This window comes from Parasteatoda tepidariorum, chromosome 3 (assembly GCF_982258835.1).
Source record: "Parasteatoda tepidariorum strain Cologne lab strain chromosome 3, Ptep-v5.0, whole genome shotgun sequence".
Taxonomy (NCBI): domain Eukaryota; kingdom Metazoa; phylum Arthropoda; class Arachnida; order Araneae; family Theridiidae; genus Parasteatoda; species Parasteatoda tepidariorum.
Genome location: NC_141757.1, coordinates 95,538,335 through 95,559,280, shown reverse-complemented (window position 1 = coordinate 95,559,280; position 20,946 = coordinate 95,538,335). Strand labels below are relative to the sequence as shown.

The 20,946-nt window shown below is 28.5% G+C and overlaps 1 protein-coding gene across 1 annotated transcript; it reads right to left on the bottom strand.

The window, feature by feature from the left end:
* Positions 1-10,105: 10,105 nt before the first annotated feature.
* Positions 10,106-18,614, bottom strand: fz (frizzled class receptor). Its single transcript, XM_071183181.1, has one exon. The coding sequence runs from the start codon at positions 18,311-18,313 to the stop codon at positions 16,595-16,597; it is 1,719 nt and encodes a 572-aa protein (XP_071039282.1). The 5' UTR covers positions 18,314-18,614; the 3' UTR covers positions 10,106-16,594.
* Between the last annotated feature and the right edge of the window lie 2,332 nt (positions 18,615-20,946).

Sequence of the window (20,946 nt, the reverse complement as noted above, 5' to 3'; positions counted from 1 at the left end):
GCGTAATTTTACAATGATCGCACGACTTTTTGACAAAGCTTTGGGGTCTTTCTAAATTTTGTATAAAATGTTTTCTTTTCTTTTTTTCCTTTTTTTTTTGTAAAACAATACCACGCCACCTTTTTAATGATTTTTTCTGTAATTTAGTTACTTATTTTAGAAAATGAGCAATTTGCTTTTATTTTATATTTGAATTCAACACTGAAATATTATCTCGGCAATATATCTGTTAAATTATCTCGGCAGAAGCAGACCTCGAAATCAATTTTAATTCATTTATACAAAAACTATTTCATTAACTCTCTTTAAAAAAAAAATTTCAGGTTTCTTAGCTGAATAAGTACTCTTCTTTGGTTTCTTTTGTCGGATTCTTCGCTATATTTTCATTTTAAATGCTATATATATATATTTGTAATTTTGAACCCTATCCAGAAGACAAGGGAACTCCTGGATCAAGTATTGGGGAAAATTTGCCTTCTTGCAGGACTTTTTGATGGAACTAACCCGCATTTGCGTTACATGGAGAGGAAAACCACGAGATCCACGGTTAGCCTGACGGCAAAGGGATTCTAACCCATGATCCGTCTACCACTGAGGATATTTCACGTCAGCACTATGATCGGTGCAAGCCGGATGCGGATTCGTACCGACCAACCATTTCTGGGATTCGAACCCGGTTCACCTCATTGAAAGGCGGAAGCTCTATCCCCTGACTATGTTGATATTGCTCTACTATATTTTCAATAGATATATTTTTAATAGACACATATTGCTTAATTTCTTTGTGTTCGCATTTTTTTAACTTCATTGCTAATTTGTTTTTGTATTAAATTAAAGTAGTAATCATTAAGTATCTTTACAATAAATGCTTCGTAAAAAATTTAAAAAAAAAACAGAATCTTTCACAAAAAAAGTCTGAATTAAACCCTGCGTGCTAACGCAAAATAAAAAAACATTCGTAGTTCGATACATAATAACAAAATATCGAACAAAATGAATTTTATCATTCATAAACTCAACGAACATAACTTTTCATCAATGTATCGCCTCTCTCGGGTCATGAATCCTGTCTAAGATTTAATCGCTTTCAACTTTCTCACCGGTTTGATGAGAAATCCATGAAGAAGTCTGGGCCAGTTGATGTTTAAGAAAGCGATTCTTCGTAGCTAGATGAAAAAACAAGGACAAAGGGAGTAAGATTTTTTAAAGGCTTGGATTAAATAATAGTAACGTGTATAAAAGCGTAAAGTTTGAGAACACGCGTTCGAAACTTCCTTGTAGAAAAGGATTCTTTTTCTTGGTGTAATCCGGTTTTGTTCGGATTTTCTGATGAGAGATTTAATTCAGCGAGTCTTTCAAAATGAAATTGGAACGACAATCAAAGATTTGAAATGTTACACGCTAATTAATTTCGGACCCAAGACAAATATATATTTTTTCCATCATGCACCGGTTGACAGGATTCGTTAATTTTTAACAAATATTAAGATGAGCAAAGAAAATTATTCGTCTTTAAGTTCACGTGCAGGTTTCATTTCAATAGGCTTTCTAAATCCACTGGCGTTAGCATAAATGTCTTCCAGAAGTGAACTAGAAAACTTACTCAGGTGAACTAGAAAAATAAATAAAGGACATATTTTTAAACGAGAAACGAGTTGCATTCTCGATGCGTATTTATCAGTGAGAAGCTGGCAAAATTGCTGTGTTTTTATTGAGTTTATTAGAATTTAAAAAACTCTTACGTCAGCTATAATTTTTTTTTTAAAAATAAAAAGTATATAGCCTGAATTAAAAAGTATAAAGAAAAGGCTTGCAAAGAAATTAAGATAAAAGTAAAAAATTTACACTTTTTAAAATTATATGGGCTTTTATAACTGAGGTGTACTCTTAACCCCTTCAGGGCCAACGGATGGAGAAAGAACCACTTCTCCAATACCGTATAATTAGTGTTTTATTTTATTTTATAACTGAAGTAGAACAACCGACCAAATTCTGAGTCTACGACTATCAATGTTCAACTCCGTAACCTAGTAATAACAAGGAGATTTCTGGTTTAAGCATTGGGATGAATTGGCCTTCATGTAAGACTTTTCGATAGAACTAACCCCCATTTGCGTTATATGGAGAGGAAAACCACAAAAACCTCCCACGGTTAGCCCGACGGCAAGGAGATTCTAACCCCGATCCGTCGACCGCTGAGGATATTTTACGTCAGTACTGCGGTCGCTGAGAGTCGAGAAGAGAATTCTTATTGACCAGCCACCCTTGGGATTCGAACGTGGATCATTATTACATTGGGAGGCCAAATGTATTCCGAATTTATACGAATTAATAAAAACGTATGCGTACTTATACTAGATGTAACAAGAGAATACCATGTTGAGATCATTCGTGTAATCTTGGGCCACTAGAGTCAGAAAGACTCGTTTTAAAAATAATCGTAGGATAGAAGAAAGAATGTTTTGCATCACGATCCTGAAGGACTTAAAGGGGGGGGGGGGGACGAGAGAATATGTCCAAAAAACGTTTATCTAAACCTTTTTTTTTTTTAGACTTGTTACTGTTGCTACTTCAGCCACTTACGAATTAATGATTAAAACAAAAAACTCTTTATTCTCACAGGCGCACATTTTTCAATGTATGTATTTATGATTAGGAAATTATTGCAAGAATTACTTATGAAATTAAACTCCGGAAAAAATACTGAACAAATTATATTTATGAATATATTTATTATTATTAAATTAAACTATGTATTTATATTGACTATTCTTGGTAATTGCATACTGTTTTTATATATATAGTAAAAGCTCAATATAACGAATACGGCATATTTGGAGAAATCCGTTATTACGACGAATTCCAAATCACCGTCAAAATGCAATTAAAGATACAAAAATTGTACGTTTATATCTGGTTTAAAGCTACTTATCTTCCTCTATAACAATTTTTTTTAAGGAAATACATTTTTCTGCCGTTTAAAAGAGTAATATTATATGGAAAAAAGTTTAAATGGAAGACATTTTTATTTATTTCTAGTATTGAAACAGGAATACGAACAACAATCAACGGTTCCTTCTTACAATTTAAACCCACTATTTTATAAGCTAAGGAGTGGGCGACCAGTGGCTAAGTTCTCTTCTTCCAAACAAAAAAAAAAGGTTCTTCTGTTGTTTTTCCTTTTCTTTCTGTTTTTCCTTTCTGTTGTTTTGTTGATTTTAAGAGTAATATTATATGAAAAAAGTTTAAATGGAAGACATTTTTATTAATTTCTAGTATTGAAACAGGAATACGAGCAACAATCAACGGTTCCTTCTTACAATTTAAACCCACTATTTTATAAGCTAAGGAGTGGGCGACCAGTGGCTAAGTTCTCTTCTTCCAAAAAAAAAAAAAAAAGGTTCTTCTGTTGTTTTTCCTTTTCCTGCACCTCTGGCTTTCGATTCCACAGATATTACGAGCACGTACATCGCATGTACACGGTTATTTTAAAATTAAATATGTACATTTGCCTACAACGACAAGCTCGTTGTTACTCAATACCTCTGAGGGTACCGATCCAGGAGTGTCCTTGTCTTCTGGATTGGTTCAAAATTACAAGGCTACGGCGTTGAACATTAGTAGTCGTAAACCCAAAAATTGGGTCGGCTGTTCAACGTCGGTCATAAAATAAAATAAAACAAAGCTCGTTGTTACGGTAATTTCACTTGCTATTATTTGTTGTCGTTATAACGTACTTTTACTGTACTGCATATTGAAAAGTGCTTAGCAATCATGCGCATACTGAAGCGTTTTTAATATCCTTAATTTACCAGCTTTCGAAATTATTCCGAAATGCAACTTTCAGAATGATTAGTGTAACGAATTTTCAAGTTGGATCATTTGACGAAAGAAAGTTAATCTTTCACGACGATTAGCATTCAACTTTGAATTATACCATTAAAGTACGTTCGTTTTTCTTTTCTCTTTTTTTTTAAGCATAACAACCTTTCAAATATTTGATACTAATTATTTCAAAATGATTCTTTTAAACTATTATCATCCTACTCTAACTAGACACATTTTTTTCTTTCTCAAAATTATACAAGTCGTTGATGGTCGTTAAATGTTCAGTGAAAACAATCGAAGAAAAAAATCCATCAAAACGAACACGCAAAGGTTAAAGAACATCTTAATATAATCGTGTAAATTATTTCGCAGCACCTTTTTTTTTTCCTTCTCATTTTTTACACGTAAATATGCAGTACACTTGCTCGTAAGGGGGGAAAAAATCGCGACTTAAATGATGCAATAATTACACATTTCTCAAAACCACAACATTCTGCTAAAGTTAGAATGAAAACTTTGCCAGCACTAAATGGTGAAATTGAGATTATAATTATCTCCGTTACATGGAATAGCTTACATGAACAGACGATGTAATAGCTGAAGAAGTTAAAATGAAGTGAATTAACTGCTATACAGTTGCAGTAAATGACCCATTTTGAAGCTTAAACTCACGCAAAGAAGTCGTAAATATAATAGAAAAATGTTTTAAGGAGACATATTTGTGAAATGCAAGTATGGAATAATAACGATCCTTTTTTCATTTGTTACAGCGTTTTTGAAAAAGTCGATGTACTTGGTGCCTTTTGGTCTCCGTGTAAGTAAATAAATTTATTAAACTTAAGTCAAATGCATGAATTTAGTCAACAAGTATGGTTCGAAATATTTTGAAGGCTTCTTCTCTGGCCAGGCGATAAAGAAAATTAAGTGAGAACTTGCGACAAATGACGTCACAAACCTACATTCTTAATTGGATGCCTGCAAGCGAAATTAGTAGTTTTTAACAGAAAACGACAAAATATTGCACTATCTGATAAAGTCTCTTAACAGACGGCGTTAAGATTTTTACAAGTATAGTCAGAAATTATTTTGATCCAAATGAATATGATAAAAATGCAGATACTGACCAATCACCCTTTTAACTCAAAAAAAGGATTTCATAATAATTATTAAATACACCTATCCATTTATAACATGCGAAACATTACAGTACACTCCCGATTATCCGGGTTAATCACCGGAACAGGTCGCACAGACAATCGAAAAACACGGATAATCCGAAAACTCCTTTTATTAAAGAAAAATCCAATATCAGTACAAAAAATATAAAAATTACTGACATTTGCATGTATAAAATCAAACTAGGCATTTTCTTTATTAAAAAATGTGTAATGCGTCTTCGCCATACATCGATGCACATATTTTACGAACCGCAGTAATGTCACCGTAATCAAATCCTCCCATATAATTTAATAAAGTTACCACAGAGCAGCAGAATGAGAAATTGTATTTCATTCATTTACTACATCTTCTGCATCAGTTACTATCATCACTATTTGATTTAACAACATAACGATGTCTTCATCAATCAAATACTGGAAGCCAGGCTCACATGCATCACTTTGAAACCAATCTTCTAAGTTTTCTTCATCAAGAATTTCGAAACCTTAGATTTCTTTTGCTTGTTCGAGAATACTGTTATCATATTTTTCTTGAACATCTGAAGAGGATTGTTCATCAAGCGGTATGATATCTTTCTCCAAGATCCTGATAACGTAGACAATTTTACCTTTGACCATGCTTCTGATATTCCATATACTGCAATCCAATAACGAATATTGCTTCCAAAAATTTGGCAGTGTTATAACTTCATGAATCAAATTTTTTTAATCTTGAAAATGTTTCTCTTTATATTTTTTGTGTGACTCCGGAATGATCACGGATAATCGAGAGTGTACTGTATATATATACAAAATAAGCTTGTAAAAGTTCGTTAAATCTGAGAGAAGAAAAAGAAATAACAGAGAATTTAAAAAAAAAAAAAAATGATATGATCTTTGGGTTATTCTTTGCATTTATTCTCTTTGGTTTTTTTTTTTTTTTTTTTTTTGCATATCTTTTACATAAAACCTCCATTAAAATCGATAGTGTAGGATGAAAAAAAAGATCTATCTAAGCTTCTATGATTACTTGATGAGTATTATTCAGTACTATGGAAAAAATAAAAGCATATAAGAGACTCAAAATGAAATGTAAATTCTGGAAACATATTTTATTTATAACTTAATCAACAGCGGCAAGAACTAGATAATGCGAGTCTACTCAAAACTGGTTTCATTTTTCTAAAACAACTCAGAGGAGTCAATACTCGGTAAGCCACAGTTAATAACACCATTTTTATTATGCATTAACACGAGCGAGTCTATTCATTGTTCTTTTATTCAACTCTTAAAAAACGAAAATTTAAACGACCTTGGTTGAAAAGCAATTGCCTTGTTTTGAATGCGGAAGATTTGTTGACAGGAAATAAAATTCCTGTATTAATTTCTTATTACTAAAGAATTCTGTGATAGGACTGCGGCATTTCGGAATGGAAATAATCATTTGGAAATGAAGTGTTTTTGTTTTGAATTAATAACATGAAAATAGAATTTTTTTTTTAAAGTTGAAAACGCTTAAAAGAGCCAAAATTTAATGGAATGCTCTTTTTCTGCTTACTTTTAATCTCTAAGTTTATTATTATTTTTACAATATTAATCAAGAAATAAAAATAATTGTGCGAATAAAGTATTTTGTTTTTAATAAAGGTTTTATTTATTTTTAACAGGATGGAACTACTTACGCAAGTCATTACTTCAAAATGTTCATGAAATATAAATTTAACTCTGAAACATAGATGGTTCCTATCGATTTCAAAACTTACTCTTATAATAGCCCAAAGCATAGTTTAAGTATGTAGGCCTCACAGTCAAAATCGGGACATTTTTGTATAGATTACTAAAAAAGGGCAAACGAAGAATGTACAATTTCATTTACTTTAAGTACAACAAAGGCAAATTTTAGCCCAAAAAGTATTAAAATATACTATTTTTAATTTTAGAACAGAAAGTTCTAACAGTTTCTAACCATAAATTTATTAAAGTAGCACTGTACTACACTTACTAGTTTGACATTAACATGTAAAAAACTTGAAAAGTACTGAGGCACTAGACAAAAAGAACCAGTATCAAATTAGCAGATGAAAAAGACTAATCAATAATTGTGAAACTTAAATCCATACCACAAGACAAGATTTGTTACTGGAACAGATGAAATTTAACAAAAAGTATACGACCCCTGAATTCCTCATCATAAAAATTTGGTAATATAAAATTGTTAACAGTTTCTTTTTCATAAAATGACTAAAATTCCAAAAAGTTGGAAACAACGAAGTCTGTGGGTTATGCTTAATGTGTAAACCATGTATATAATTAATGGACTGTTCCGGATTCAAACTATTGAATATTTGATTTTTAAAAGCATTAATAATTAACATACAGAGATATAGGATCGGAATTTCAACATCTAAATTTATAAAAAAATCGATTCTTCGAATCGATTGGTCTTATTTAAATTAATATTGAAAGAAAATGGGATGAATAAACGACACTAAATTCAAGTACATTAGGACTAGAACAATTTTTATCTCAGTAAATTATCCCAAGTTATGTCAAATAACTTTATTTGAAAAAAAATAAACAAAAAATTATAAATAGATCGGTCAAAATCAGTAAAAAAAAGAAAAAAAATTACATAATATGTGAATTTTTTTATTATTAAAAATCACATTATTTTTTTTAATTAAAACACACAAATTTTTAATTTAAAACTAAAAATGAGCTATATTAGCAAAAAATTTTATCTAAATGTCAAAAAAAAAAATTTTTTTTAACTTAAATAATAGAGAATTTGGTAATATTAGTTTGTAAATTTTTATTTATTAACTGAGCAATCGGATCAATTTTAAGTTTAAAGAACTATTTTTAAATCAATTGCGAATTTTCTTTTGAAAATTTGTCTCAATAGAAAATTTTAATAAATACAAAAAAAAAAAAAAAATATTATAATAAAAGTTTAAAAAAGATCTATTTTAAGCATTATTTATAAATGCAAAATTTACGAAATTATTCTTTTCTAAAAAAATCTCTTCCTAATAAAGTAGTTAGAAACGAAACATTTTCCAAGGTTCAGATAATAATATAACCGAAATTGCAGTGCCCCAGCTACATTACAAAATATGTAACTTTAATACCATTTTACTTAGTAGCGAATTATTCATCTCATAGACTACAAATGAAAATTATGCATGTTAGGCAATGTACACTATGCGTACACATTGAAAATAAATTAGAAATTATAGTACAGCATTAAAAGTGTTATTATTGGTAACAGTGCAACTTTGGGAAAATGGCTAAGCAAGTTAGGAATAATTTCAGGAATAATAATTAAAATACAAAAACCTTGCATTTATGGTCATATAAGAATATTTTTTATGATAATATGAATGCTGTTTAATGTTCTTTAATTTAAAAATTAGCTTCGACTGTATTATGAAGTACAATTAATTATCTAATAATTCCTATTAATTAGACTTAATATATCCTATGTCATTCTAAATCGATACAAGGTAAAAATTTAATTTTAGAAGACACTTTCCAGTTTACAAATCTATAGTAAAAATTGCTCCCAGATGTAACAAATTTAGAAACTAATTTTAAGATAATCCTTACTGACAATATTAATGCAAACTTTTCCTATATTTTTACATTAGGAGACAATATACTCAAGCTTTGCCGAGCTCAGCTCGAAAAAGACAAGATTTTTTCAAACTTTGTTCCATGTTATAATTTCAATGCTAAAAATTTAAATGTTATTTAGGAATTAATTTTACAAAACATTACTAAGCAATTGGTTCCATGAAAAACATTTAAATAATTTTATAGTAGTTTAATTTAAATAATTTTATAGGAATTTGAAAAACCAAACTGTGGACTAAGTGACTAACTGGCAAAAATTTGAATCTCACCCCAAGAGACTGAAAATAAATCTATGTAAGTGTGCAATAAAATTTTTGGGATCCTTTGATTTCATCAGGGTTGGAGTTTTTGCCGGCAAAAAGGGGTTTTTGCCAGGACAGTGGCAAAAACCTGGTAAAAACCGGCAAAAACTGGTAAAAACCGGCAAAAACCAAATTATCTAAATTGCTGATTAAATATTATTACAAAATACTTGAAACAAATTTAAATCAATCATAAGGAATAATAATTTTGATACATTACATGAAAAAATTATTTTTAACATATTAATAATTAATATAATGGTAATAATTTGTAAAAGATTGAAAGTTTGTGATCTTTTTTCATTTTAGAATCCTAAAATAAATGTTTTTTTACAAATAAATAAATATTATTTGTATAATATTATTATTTATTATAAAAAATTCTTATTTGTACAATAATTAACTACACATATTGATAGATATTTTATGCTTTAAATTATATTTGTATTAATTTAAAAATAAGTTCATTTCACTGGAAAAAAGAGAATAATCACAAATTTCCAATCAATAATGTTTTAAATTACTAAAATGATACATTATCATTTAATTATGGAATAATAGTTTTGTTATTTTTTTTGTAATTATTTATATTCATAGTATATATTTCAATTTTAGGAATAATTTTGTATCAAAAATGTGTTTTTGTCCTCTCATCTTGGAAAATATAGGTTTTTGCCACTTTTTGCCAATTTGCTTGGCAAAAACCTGTTTTTGCCAGGACGGTTTTTACCGGTATTTACCATGGTTTTTTCCACCTGCGGCAAAATCTTGCCAACCCTGGATTTCATTATTTTAAATGTTTATGTAACAATCTGTTTGCCGTTAAGAAATAAAAATAATAACCTACCAACCTAACACATACACAAAAAATGGTTTTATTGCAAAAAGAAAAAAAAAATGAGACATAGTTACCAAACATTTAACCTTCATATTAGAAACAGAAGCTGCAATCTCATTGAGGGCTCAGGAATAAAAATTAGAAATATATTCCTAAAAAATAAAAAACCAGTTTTTTCATCAAATACTGGATAAAACCCAGAATTTTGATGAAAAACCTAGGTAGGCTATGCTTTATCAACAAAAAAAATCTGGGTTTTTCAAATCCTGAATTTGAGTACATTTAAATAATAACATAAATTTCTTTTACTCCAAAAACATTATAAACAAATAAATAAAAACAACTTACAATTTATATTAACAGTTTATTAAAAACAATATTATAGACAGTAGTTAACATCAACTATATTACATCATTATGTACAAGTAGGAATATTATTTACAAAAAACAATATAATACATATGAAACTATATATAATTCTATGAAGTGGACAAAAAAATTCAAGACATAAATGGTTCATCAAAAATTCTAATAATCAATTTTGGATGTTTAGATTTATAAATAAAAACAATAAATTAACCAAACTCAATTCATAGACCTGTTTAAATTCCCAGTTGTTGAATATTCTAGAAAATTAAATATTAACTTTAATGTATAATTTACATTTAAAGCAAAAAATAAATAAATATTAATTTACGTGTTTTTTTAAAACCAGAAAACAAATTAGCCATGGCACGCATAACTGCCACCGAAATTAAAAATAATACGTTATTTCATGATTACACACTTAAAAGCATATAGGTGATTGAAAAAAGGTAATTTGGTGATAAAAAATTTGATTATAAAAGGATTTATTATTTATATTAATGATTACAGTGATATTGAAGAAAAAATCATGAAAATTTAATATTTTCAAAACAATTAATGGTTTAAAAAAAGCTATTTAAAACAAATGATATATTTAGAGATTGATTTCCTTTTGGAAAAAATAAATATAAAAAGGATAGGAAACTTAAAAACCTCAGTTTTAGCACCTAAATCTAGAAGGAGGATTTTAATGAGATCTAATCTTTAATAATATAGTCAACTTATAAAATCAGACCAATAGCTTAAACAATTGGGAGAAAAAAGAAGATTTTAATATTTCTCAACTTAGATAAAATTATCAAAATCAATAAAAATAATTCACAATTATGCATTGAAGCGATGCAGAGTTCATGACTTTTTATATATTAAATCACAAAGATATGAGAAAAATTAGATCATTTTCACAAGCATGAAGGACACTGGATAGAGATGGGTTGACTGTTACAAAATCACAGCAATTATAGAAAAAAAAGCATATCATTCACTAAAAAGCATTATATTATGTTAATAAGCCTTTGAAGAAAGACCTTAATCTACTAATAGAAAAGGAATTTGAAGATGGAATTCAGACAGACCTAAAATTGTGTTAAATGAATAAAAAAAATTCATAAAAAATTCCACAGGCAATGAAGAATAATTATAATAATTTTTCAAAGGAAAATCAATAAGACCATGACTAAATTTCTGACAAAACTGATTTTTTAAATAAGTGGTCTAAAATAAAATGAATGATATAAAAATTATTATTTTATCTTAATAAGAAAAAAGCTAATATATCTGGAGATGTTTTAACTAGACTTTGGTTAACTTGCTAAATATGATGAACATTTCTTTTTTATTTCACAGAATATTTATGATTAGTGTGAAAACTTTTCAATTTATTCCTTTTCATACATCCACATTCTTCATTTTATTTGTTAATTATTTTTCAACTAAATAAAGCAAAGAAAACAAGACTATATAAAATAAGAACATTAGCTTTTTTCTTCTTTTGTATCCGTCCTCCCTAAATTGTTCTACTGTTAAGTGCTCGCTGTGTGGGCTGTCAGGCTACTAACGCAGGGGAGCTATCCCCTCTACAGAGGATTGAAATTGCGATGGCATGTCTTCCGATCATCCTCAGGGATGTTTCCCAGACCAGCACCAATAGCTCATTGTGCAGCTCTAGTGCGACATAGATAAAGTATCTACCTACCTAGCTTTTTTTTAGAAAAAAATACCTCAATGTTAAAAGTTAAAATAATATATAGTATATAATGAATTAATTTATAAAAATTCGCAGCAACATGCATTTAATAAAAATGAATTAATTTTTATTTCACTGAGATGTAGATCATACTGAATTTATCTTAAAAAAATATTAAAATAAAAAACAAGCTTGAATCTTTTGATATAACACCTACTGTACTCAATAAACATGAATTGAAAGAAAAAATAATTAATAAGTTTCTAATGCATGTAAAAAAAATTTAAATGCTTCCTGAAATGAATAAAATTTCCCAAAATCTACATGGTATAAGTTCAGAAAATTTTAAAAATTAGAAACAGCTTTAAAAAAATTTTTAAATATTTTTACCACTATTTTCAAAAAGAATATTACAACATATCCTAATATTAAATAGAAGCCAGAGAAATGTTTTCTTGTAGCCTGCACTGCTCAGAAAATCTATTGTTCTTTGAGGTAAGTTATTCTATACATCAGTGTTTCCCAAAGTAAGGTACGCATACCCCACAGGGGTACGGGAACAGTTCAGAGAGGGTGCACGTTCTTATGCGAAATATCTTGCAACAAACGAAATTTTTAAAATTTCTTATTCAAAAACAAAGCTAGCCAGGAAAATTTACGATTACATATTTTTCTATTGGCTATTTTATGCAGAGTTAACAGTTAATATTTAGTGGTGACAACAGCCAGCTGTGAGTTTTAACTTTTGCAAAATTTTTTATACTAAAAAATACATTCATTTCTTTTATCAGTGGTACACACACACACAGCGTAACGAAAAATTTAGAAGGGGTACACAAAAGTCATAACACTGCTATATACATCATTAGGCTATAACCATCAGAACTTAGATAATTTAAAATTAGAGATCATTGAGTTATCCACAATTTTCAAATTAGATTAAATATTTTTAGTGTAGTTTAAGAAGGGGAATGAAATGTCTGAAAAGGTAAATAAGAACTTCAATACCATAAATTAAGTGCTATGTTTAAACAAATTAAAAGTCTTAAGAAAATTTTGCATAGTTAGTCATACATTAAAGCATGCTTTTAATGAAGAAGATGTACCTTGCTTTACATGTATCAGTGCTTTAATGCACTTTGTAACCTGCCGACACAGAAAGATAAAAAATATTTATAATCTTTTATAATCGAACATATTGATATTAATGGTATGTGGGCCAATTCAAAAAAAGTATTATAGACTATTAATTGAGCATTCTTACTTAATTTCATTTTACAACAAAGTAAGAAATTAAAACCTTGAATTCATCACATTTTTTTAAAAGAATAATTACATACAAAATTTAAAAGATATACAGAAATATTAAAATTAAATTATCATTTTGAAAATTAATGAAATTATGATATAATCTAAAAAAATTAACTTCTAAGCACTAATAAAAATAATTTGTATCACTTAGAAAAATTGTTAATACTTATAAAAATTGTATCAATTTTTCAAATTCCATGCAATTAGAAAAGCCTTAATTGCATTAAAATCTTTCTTTCAAAAGCGTTGGCATATCAAGCATGACGATATAATTTGGCACTACATTGTTAACAAAGATTAACTCTTCAGACTAACTTATAGAAGTAAATTAATTTAAGCAAGATAATGAAAATTGTTAATTATCATACGAATTAAAAGGTTTTTGATTTTCCAGGGGTGATAGTGGGCCCAAGTCAAAATTCCAGAAAATTCATTGAGTTAAAAAAAAAAAAAAAAAGAAAGAAAGAACAGTTTAATTGAAAAATTAGAAAAAAATTTAAACAAGGTTTTTTTCTGTTTTCTCAATATTTCTTAGTTCACTTAAAAATATTTATAATTTTACACATACCTATACCATTTACACATACCTGGAGAAGTAATTAAAATTTACAAATATGTCTTTCTTTCTTGTGTTTATGATTATAAGAACTATTTACTGATAAAAAATGAAAATTAATCATGAATATGAGCTTATAAAGTATCTCTCTGTCTCTCCCTTATAAACAAATAAAATAAACTGTGTTTTTAAGTTCCACCTTTGAAAATTTGATTTCTGGGAACTTCTGTGATCAATGATTTTTTGAAACATCTGGCTTTTGAAGCTTCCGGATCACTGTTAGCGAAAATTCTGGAAATCCGGATTTTTTCCGGAGCACAATCAGCCCTGATTTTCTTTCAAATATTGAAAGACTTCGAAGAAATAGTTATTTATAAAGCTAAAGAGAGATAAGCGTTAGTATACATTAAGAAGGAAATCTATACATTTTATGAATATAGGTAACTTAAGTTCTATTCGAGAGAGCATTTTTAACAAAAAGAAAATTATAGTTCTTAGGACACCATCATAAAAACAAACATCTAAAACTGATCATTATCAAGATTACATGAATTTCTCACATAATATAAAGATACTAATTTACATATTCTCTGAATATTTTAAAATTTATTTAAAAAATACAGTAGCGCAATGCAGCATGCATGCAATCAATTCACTTTTAGCTTTGTTTGCATAAACAAGAAGAAGAAAAATCTCCACATGAAAAATATGCATAGTTCAAAAATTTAAAGAAAATTTATAACTGATATATACAATATTTATTTAAAAATATATACTCTGAATTTAAATATTTTTATACATATTTATAAATAGTTTAAACTGTGTCAGTCAATATATAAGAGTAATTTTATACATTAATTATATTAATACTATAAAATTTAATAGCTCACAAACTATTTAAACATTTATATTTAAAGATTTCTAATATTAATAAATTATAATTAATAGTCAAATAACAAAATCAAACAAATGAAAAACACGAAGTAAAGTCTACACTATGTAAACGTTGTTTAATTAATATGCAATTATATATTCAAATTACTTTAGCTGCACAGTCAGCAAAAAAAATAATAATAATAAATAGTTTAGTAATTAGATATAAGTTTACAACAGCTATTTAAATTACAATTATTAAATTTAACTATTTGTAAACTAATCTAGGTACTTAATTGTTAATAAATAACTGCATTGATAATCTCATAACACGATTAGAATTAAACAAGATGTGGAGTTCTATTCATAATTGGAAATCATTTACCCATCTCTTAGACATATTAGCTTACTTCAGTTGTTTATAATAAAAAGCTTGAGCATTGTTCTACCTTTACTTTAAGAACTCATTAAAGACTAACAATTTACTACATTACAAGTTCCAATTTGAACATCTAATAAATTATTTTAAGTACTGTAATAACTAAAATTAACAATCAAGTGGCAGCACCACAGCTGAACTAATGATAAGCACAGTACAGAACTAATGATAAGTGAAGATCTAATTGCATTAATGATGATTTATTTTGCAAATTTATAAATATCAGCTCATTATTAGAACTGATGATAAGTGGAGATCTGTTTTGATTATTGATCTGTTCTTTTGCAGACCCTAGAAATATTAGTTAATCCCTATAAATTTATTATTATACTTACAAAATGTTTTTCATATGAAATAAAGTAGCCTATATAAGCTATTTGTAAACAATTTTAAGTACTTAGTTATTAGGACTAAAGTATCCAATTTACATTAAAAATTTTGCAATTGTTAAAAAATACAGTGGTTTGTTTAAACTATAAAGCAATTTTTGCCTCTATTTAGATGCTTAAAGTAAATACCCATAATTTACTACAAAATTTATAACTGTTCAAAATATTTAAATAAAGTTTGGTGCTATGTTTATGAATTTAAACTGCAAATATAATTATAACCAGGGTTGGCAAGCTTTTGACACATGACGGTTTTTACCAGTTTATACCATGGTTTTTACCGTCATGTCAAAAACCCATAATTTTGGTAAAACTGTATTTTTATTTGAGTTAAACTGCTTATAATTTAAAATTAATTCATTTTTGGGCAATAAAGTTAGAAAAAAAGTTGTTAAAAGATATTTAAGAACTGATTCTCGCATTTTCCTAACATGATTATATCAAAACATACTATTTGAAGTAAAATATTAGAATACTAAACAAAATTTTCAACATTTCCAAGCATCATTTTGTTCGGCATATTACATTACTGAAGAATGTCAAGTTATTCTTGACTTAGAGTTTGTTAGTAGTTACAAGTTTTGTTTAGCTTATTTCTAATATTTAAGAAACGCCAAATTTTAAATTCTTCTTTTTTGTTCTTGAATTTATTAATAGTTCCACGCTTTTTTGTTTGTTTGTTTATTTCTAACAATTAAGAAGTGCAAAATTTTGAATCCTTCGCAAATCAAGCTATAATGATAAAAGTAAGTATCACTATTTTCAATAAGTATATTACAATATTTCTATATGAATGTATATCCTTCTATAAGAATACATGTATATAGTTGCAAAATCAATAGCAATCATTTACAACAATCATTTATAAAGGCAATTATGTGAAAATAATATATTGTCCGCTATATGCCATAAATTAAAGAAAACAGTAGGTTTTTGACAGTTTTTATCGGTAAAAACACGGTTTTTTAAGGCAAAAACCCAACCCTGATTATAGCTATAATTATATTTTATAACTATAATTAATTCTGAATTAAATAGCAAGACCAGAATTTAACAAATGAAAAACATCTACCTTGTAATTGCGGCTGATCTATCCATTTGCAAAGATATATTAACTGTACAGAAACTTGCATTCTCTACTAACTTTGTTTATAATTCATTTAAAACAGTTTTAATTGATTAATATATGGCACAACTAATGAAAAGTAATTATCACACATAAGCTTCGTTACGCTGCAGCCTTCGGCACAATCCCAAATACACATTTTTCCAAGTAGTAAAAGTTTTGCCTGACCAGATCCAGACACCAGATGTAATACCTACCATTAATGTCATTAAATATTTTATCATAAATGCTGGAAAATCTGGCTTCGGCCAGTAGTCATAGTCATGTGGCACATCAGGACAAGGTATGCTGTACATCGGGCGCTTACACTTGTCTTTCTGCCATGTTATCATCCAAGAATCGTAAAAGTAAGTCTCGTAAATGTAGCACGCAATCACTATCACTGCTGGTACAGTATAAAGTACAGAAAACACGCCAATACGAAACATGAGCTTCTCTAGTTTATCAGTACGTGTTCCATCATGTTTCATGATTGTTCGGATATGGCAAAGAGACACGAATCCAGCTAGGAGAAATAATGTCCCCAAGACTAAATACACACTTAGAGGTATTAAAATAAAAGCACGCAAGGAGCTTTTGTTCCATAATCCAACAAAACAAACACCACTTAGAATGTCACCTTCAACTTTACGTAGAGCTAGAATTGCGATAGTTTTAATTGCTGGCACAGTCCAAGCAGCAAGATGGAAATATTGGGAGTTGTTTTCAATTGCTTCGTGTCCCCACTTTAATCCAGCACTCAAGAACCATGTGAGAGTTAGAATGACCCACCATATAGAGCTAGCCATGCTGAAGAAATATAGAACCATGAATAAAATAGTGCAATATTTGTTTTCATTGCCTTGTCTAATCGTTCGCACCATTTTGATATTAGTGCGATTATTTGGAGACGGGAATGGGTCATTACAAGATACTTGCTCATCAACAACAAAACCAACAACATAAGCAGCAGCTACCATGAAATAACAAATTGATAAAAATATGATGGGTCTTTCCGGGTAACGGAATCTGTGCATGTCTACTAGAAAAGTTAAAACAGTGAAAGATGTAGAAACCATACACAATATTCCCCACACACCAATCCATGTTCGGGCAAATTTTCTTTCTTGAGGTGTGAAAAACATTCCATCACAAGGTGCACCACAATCTTTTTCTTCAGCTTCACCCACTTCAAACACATATCCCAAACCAGTCGGAACTTTAAACTCTTCAGGACAAATAAATTTACGTCCTTTTAAGATGGTAACATTATTATTGCGTATAGAAGTTGTTGGATAATTACCAGCTCCAGATGGAGGATGTGGGGCTCTATCTGTATTGTTTTCTCCTACACACAAAGCTTCTTCTCCGGCCTCTGGGAACTTATCACAATCCAAACTTTTAGGCCACTGGAAACCAAAATTATTCATTAATCTCTCGCACCCCTCTCTAGCTTTTAAACACAAAGATCTACACGGTGGTATAGCTTTTTCAATGATGGTACAAACTGGTGCATACATGGTACACAAGAAAAACTGTAGATCGGGGCTACACTGTACCTTCACCAAAGGAAAGAATTGATGCACTTCTAATCCAGCATCTTCTTGTTTTTGGTGGTTTAAAAGATTAGGCATTATTGTCTCATTGTATGGTATATCTTTACATAGAGGTATGGTGATGGGTTCGCATCGACCATGGTGAGGAATCAAACTTTCACGATCGGAAACTCGTGAACTCACGATTTGTGCGTTCCCTCCATGTTGAACGGCAGCAGTGGCGAGGACGAGCAACACCGGTAACCAAGACACAAACAAGATGACGGCCATGTTGGGAGAAGGGAAACTTCTTCAACTTTAGAGCACTAGGTGTTTACAGCTGACATGTCTTGAGTCAATTGGAACCATTCTTCATTTATTCGAATAATAAAACATGAACTATTATTCGGGGTTTGGATGCAAAACGCTTTCCATGAGAGGATAATCCACAGTTTCGGTATCTCAGATCGGTATGTCCGCTAAACTCAAGTGGACGAGAGTCTCGTTTACCCATTCACCCCCAACTCTACCGTGATTGGACGATTGAGGCGCCGCTAGGGCTGAGCGCGTTTCTCTCCTTGCTCGCATTTAATGGGCTATTTAATGATACGATAAGTTATTTTTAGGTCTGAATCCAGTTGTAATCGAAAATAGGAGATAAATTCTTATCATAATATTCAGAAAAAGGGACCTCGTTTACCCTTGGATTTTTGATAAAACTTCATTATTTCTTTGATAAAATTCATCGATACCGCAGTTTTTTATTAATAGCATTTTTTTTGTCAACATAAAAAAAATAAACATTAAGTACGAATTTTATTAGGAAATATTGTTTTTTATGTGAACGGTCTTTACAATTTTTATACTAGCTGTTTTTTATTATTATACTAATTATTAATTATTAAATATTATGATTTTAAATGCAAAGATAAGAAACTTAACTATAAAGTGGTTATAATTTAAATTTTAAAAAGGAGGCAGTTAGAAGCAAAAGTTTCTTTAGCAATGCATGTTATTTTCAATAAAGTGTACATAAAATAATGGAAATTTTAATGTTTCCCCACTAAAATATTATTATTAATTTATTATGCGCATAGATTTCATTCCATTTGTGATCTTCTACTGAAAAACGGATTTTAGAGAAATATGAATGTGCTTAACAATTTTTATTCGTAGTTTTATGCTAGTTTGGAAGTAAAGAATTTTATAAGGGAAAACAATTTAGCAGAAATATATTTACTTCATTACTCATGCAAGCATAATAGGCACATTAATCAACACAAAAATTTATTTTAAAAAAAACTACAAATCACTTGAATTCAGTAGATAAATGTAAATAAATCATCATTCGCAGGATTGATTTTTTTTATACATTAATAATCGTGTATTATATTATAATAACTATTTTCCTTTCAAAAAAATGAGCAATTTATTGAGTATAATCTTGCGACACAATTTAAAAGTGAATTTATTATCTTACTTTCTTGTTTAACTTTTTTTCTTCATAAAAATTCCATTGAACTGTTACACATTTTATTAGGAAATTTTGTATAATATCGTTTATTGATTTAATAGTGGATTTTACATTACATTTTATTTAATCATTAATCTATAAAGAAGACGAATGATGAACAGATACATCTTGTTTTGCGCCAATTGTTTTTTTTATTTCATTTTCATTTGTTTATTTTCTTACCGTTTCCTGGTAAAAATGACCTATTTATAAAAAGCAATAATAAATCGGTGTTATAAAAGATGTATTAATTACGTTTTGTTATCAATAAGTTATAAATAAAATATGTTATTAAAATAAAAATAATAAAATTGCTATATATTTGTACTTAGATACGACAGTCATTTACTTATGTCAGGAGAATAAATAATCTATTCAAGTGGTTCAATATTTTGTTGTTGCAAAACTAGATAACGATATTTATTCTGATATGAAATTAAAACTTAACTTTTGAATCAAACGCATTTAATTTGAGTCACCGAATGCAATACTTTTAGCTCATTAAATATTTAACAACAGATACTTTTCTGAAAACGAATTTAAATTTTTACATAATTGATTAATAGTTTGAGATAAAGATAATTTTTATTGAATTTTAATTGCATTGGTCCAACGTTTATTTCACGTAATTATCATATACGTATTATAATTTTTCTAACACTTTATTACTAACATTATATTATATTAATGTAATTTAATATTAATAATTTAATATTATATTAATATAATTTAATGTCAAAATTAGTTACAATGAACTAAGGACATTTTGCAAATATATTTTATAAGGACCACCGAACTCTGTCACTTAGTCTCCGTCGTCAAATAAAATTATGCTTTTTGCGAATAATATGCTATTTTCATAACTGCTGTGAGTTTGTAAAATTTACACAGTTTTTGTGAAAATGAAAAGCGTTTGTGTTCTAATTTTTTAATATTTAAAAATTTACTTAAATGTTGCATCATACTAGGCTCATAAAAAACTAATTATAGGTAAAAACTAATTACACTGCAGTGATTTTGATAATTTTCATCTGGGTGGGAAAATGCCGCCAAATTGGCGATTTTTAAAAAAGTGTAATTTTTAAAATATTTAAGTTATTTATCTGTTCTAAAGCTCATAAAATCCTTTATGGTACGATGATATACGCAGTTTAAATTCATCGCTTTGCTACAAGTGTAAAACAAAAATGTGGCTTTTTTTTATTTTCTTCAACTACAGAGCTTCGAAAAACCATGTTAATATATAAAATATTGTAACTACGAGATATATCCACTTGGTATTAACAGATACATAATATCATCGTTTTTATGTAAGAATTTTTCCTATGTAAAGCAATATTGTGACTATGTGGCGTAACTACCACTACAAATATTAAATACCAAATCAATAGTATATAAGACATGTTAACTT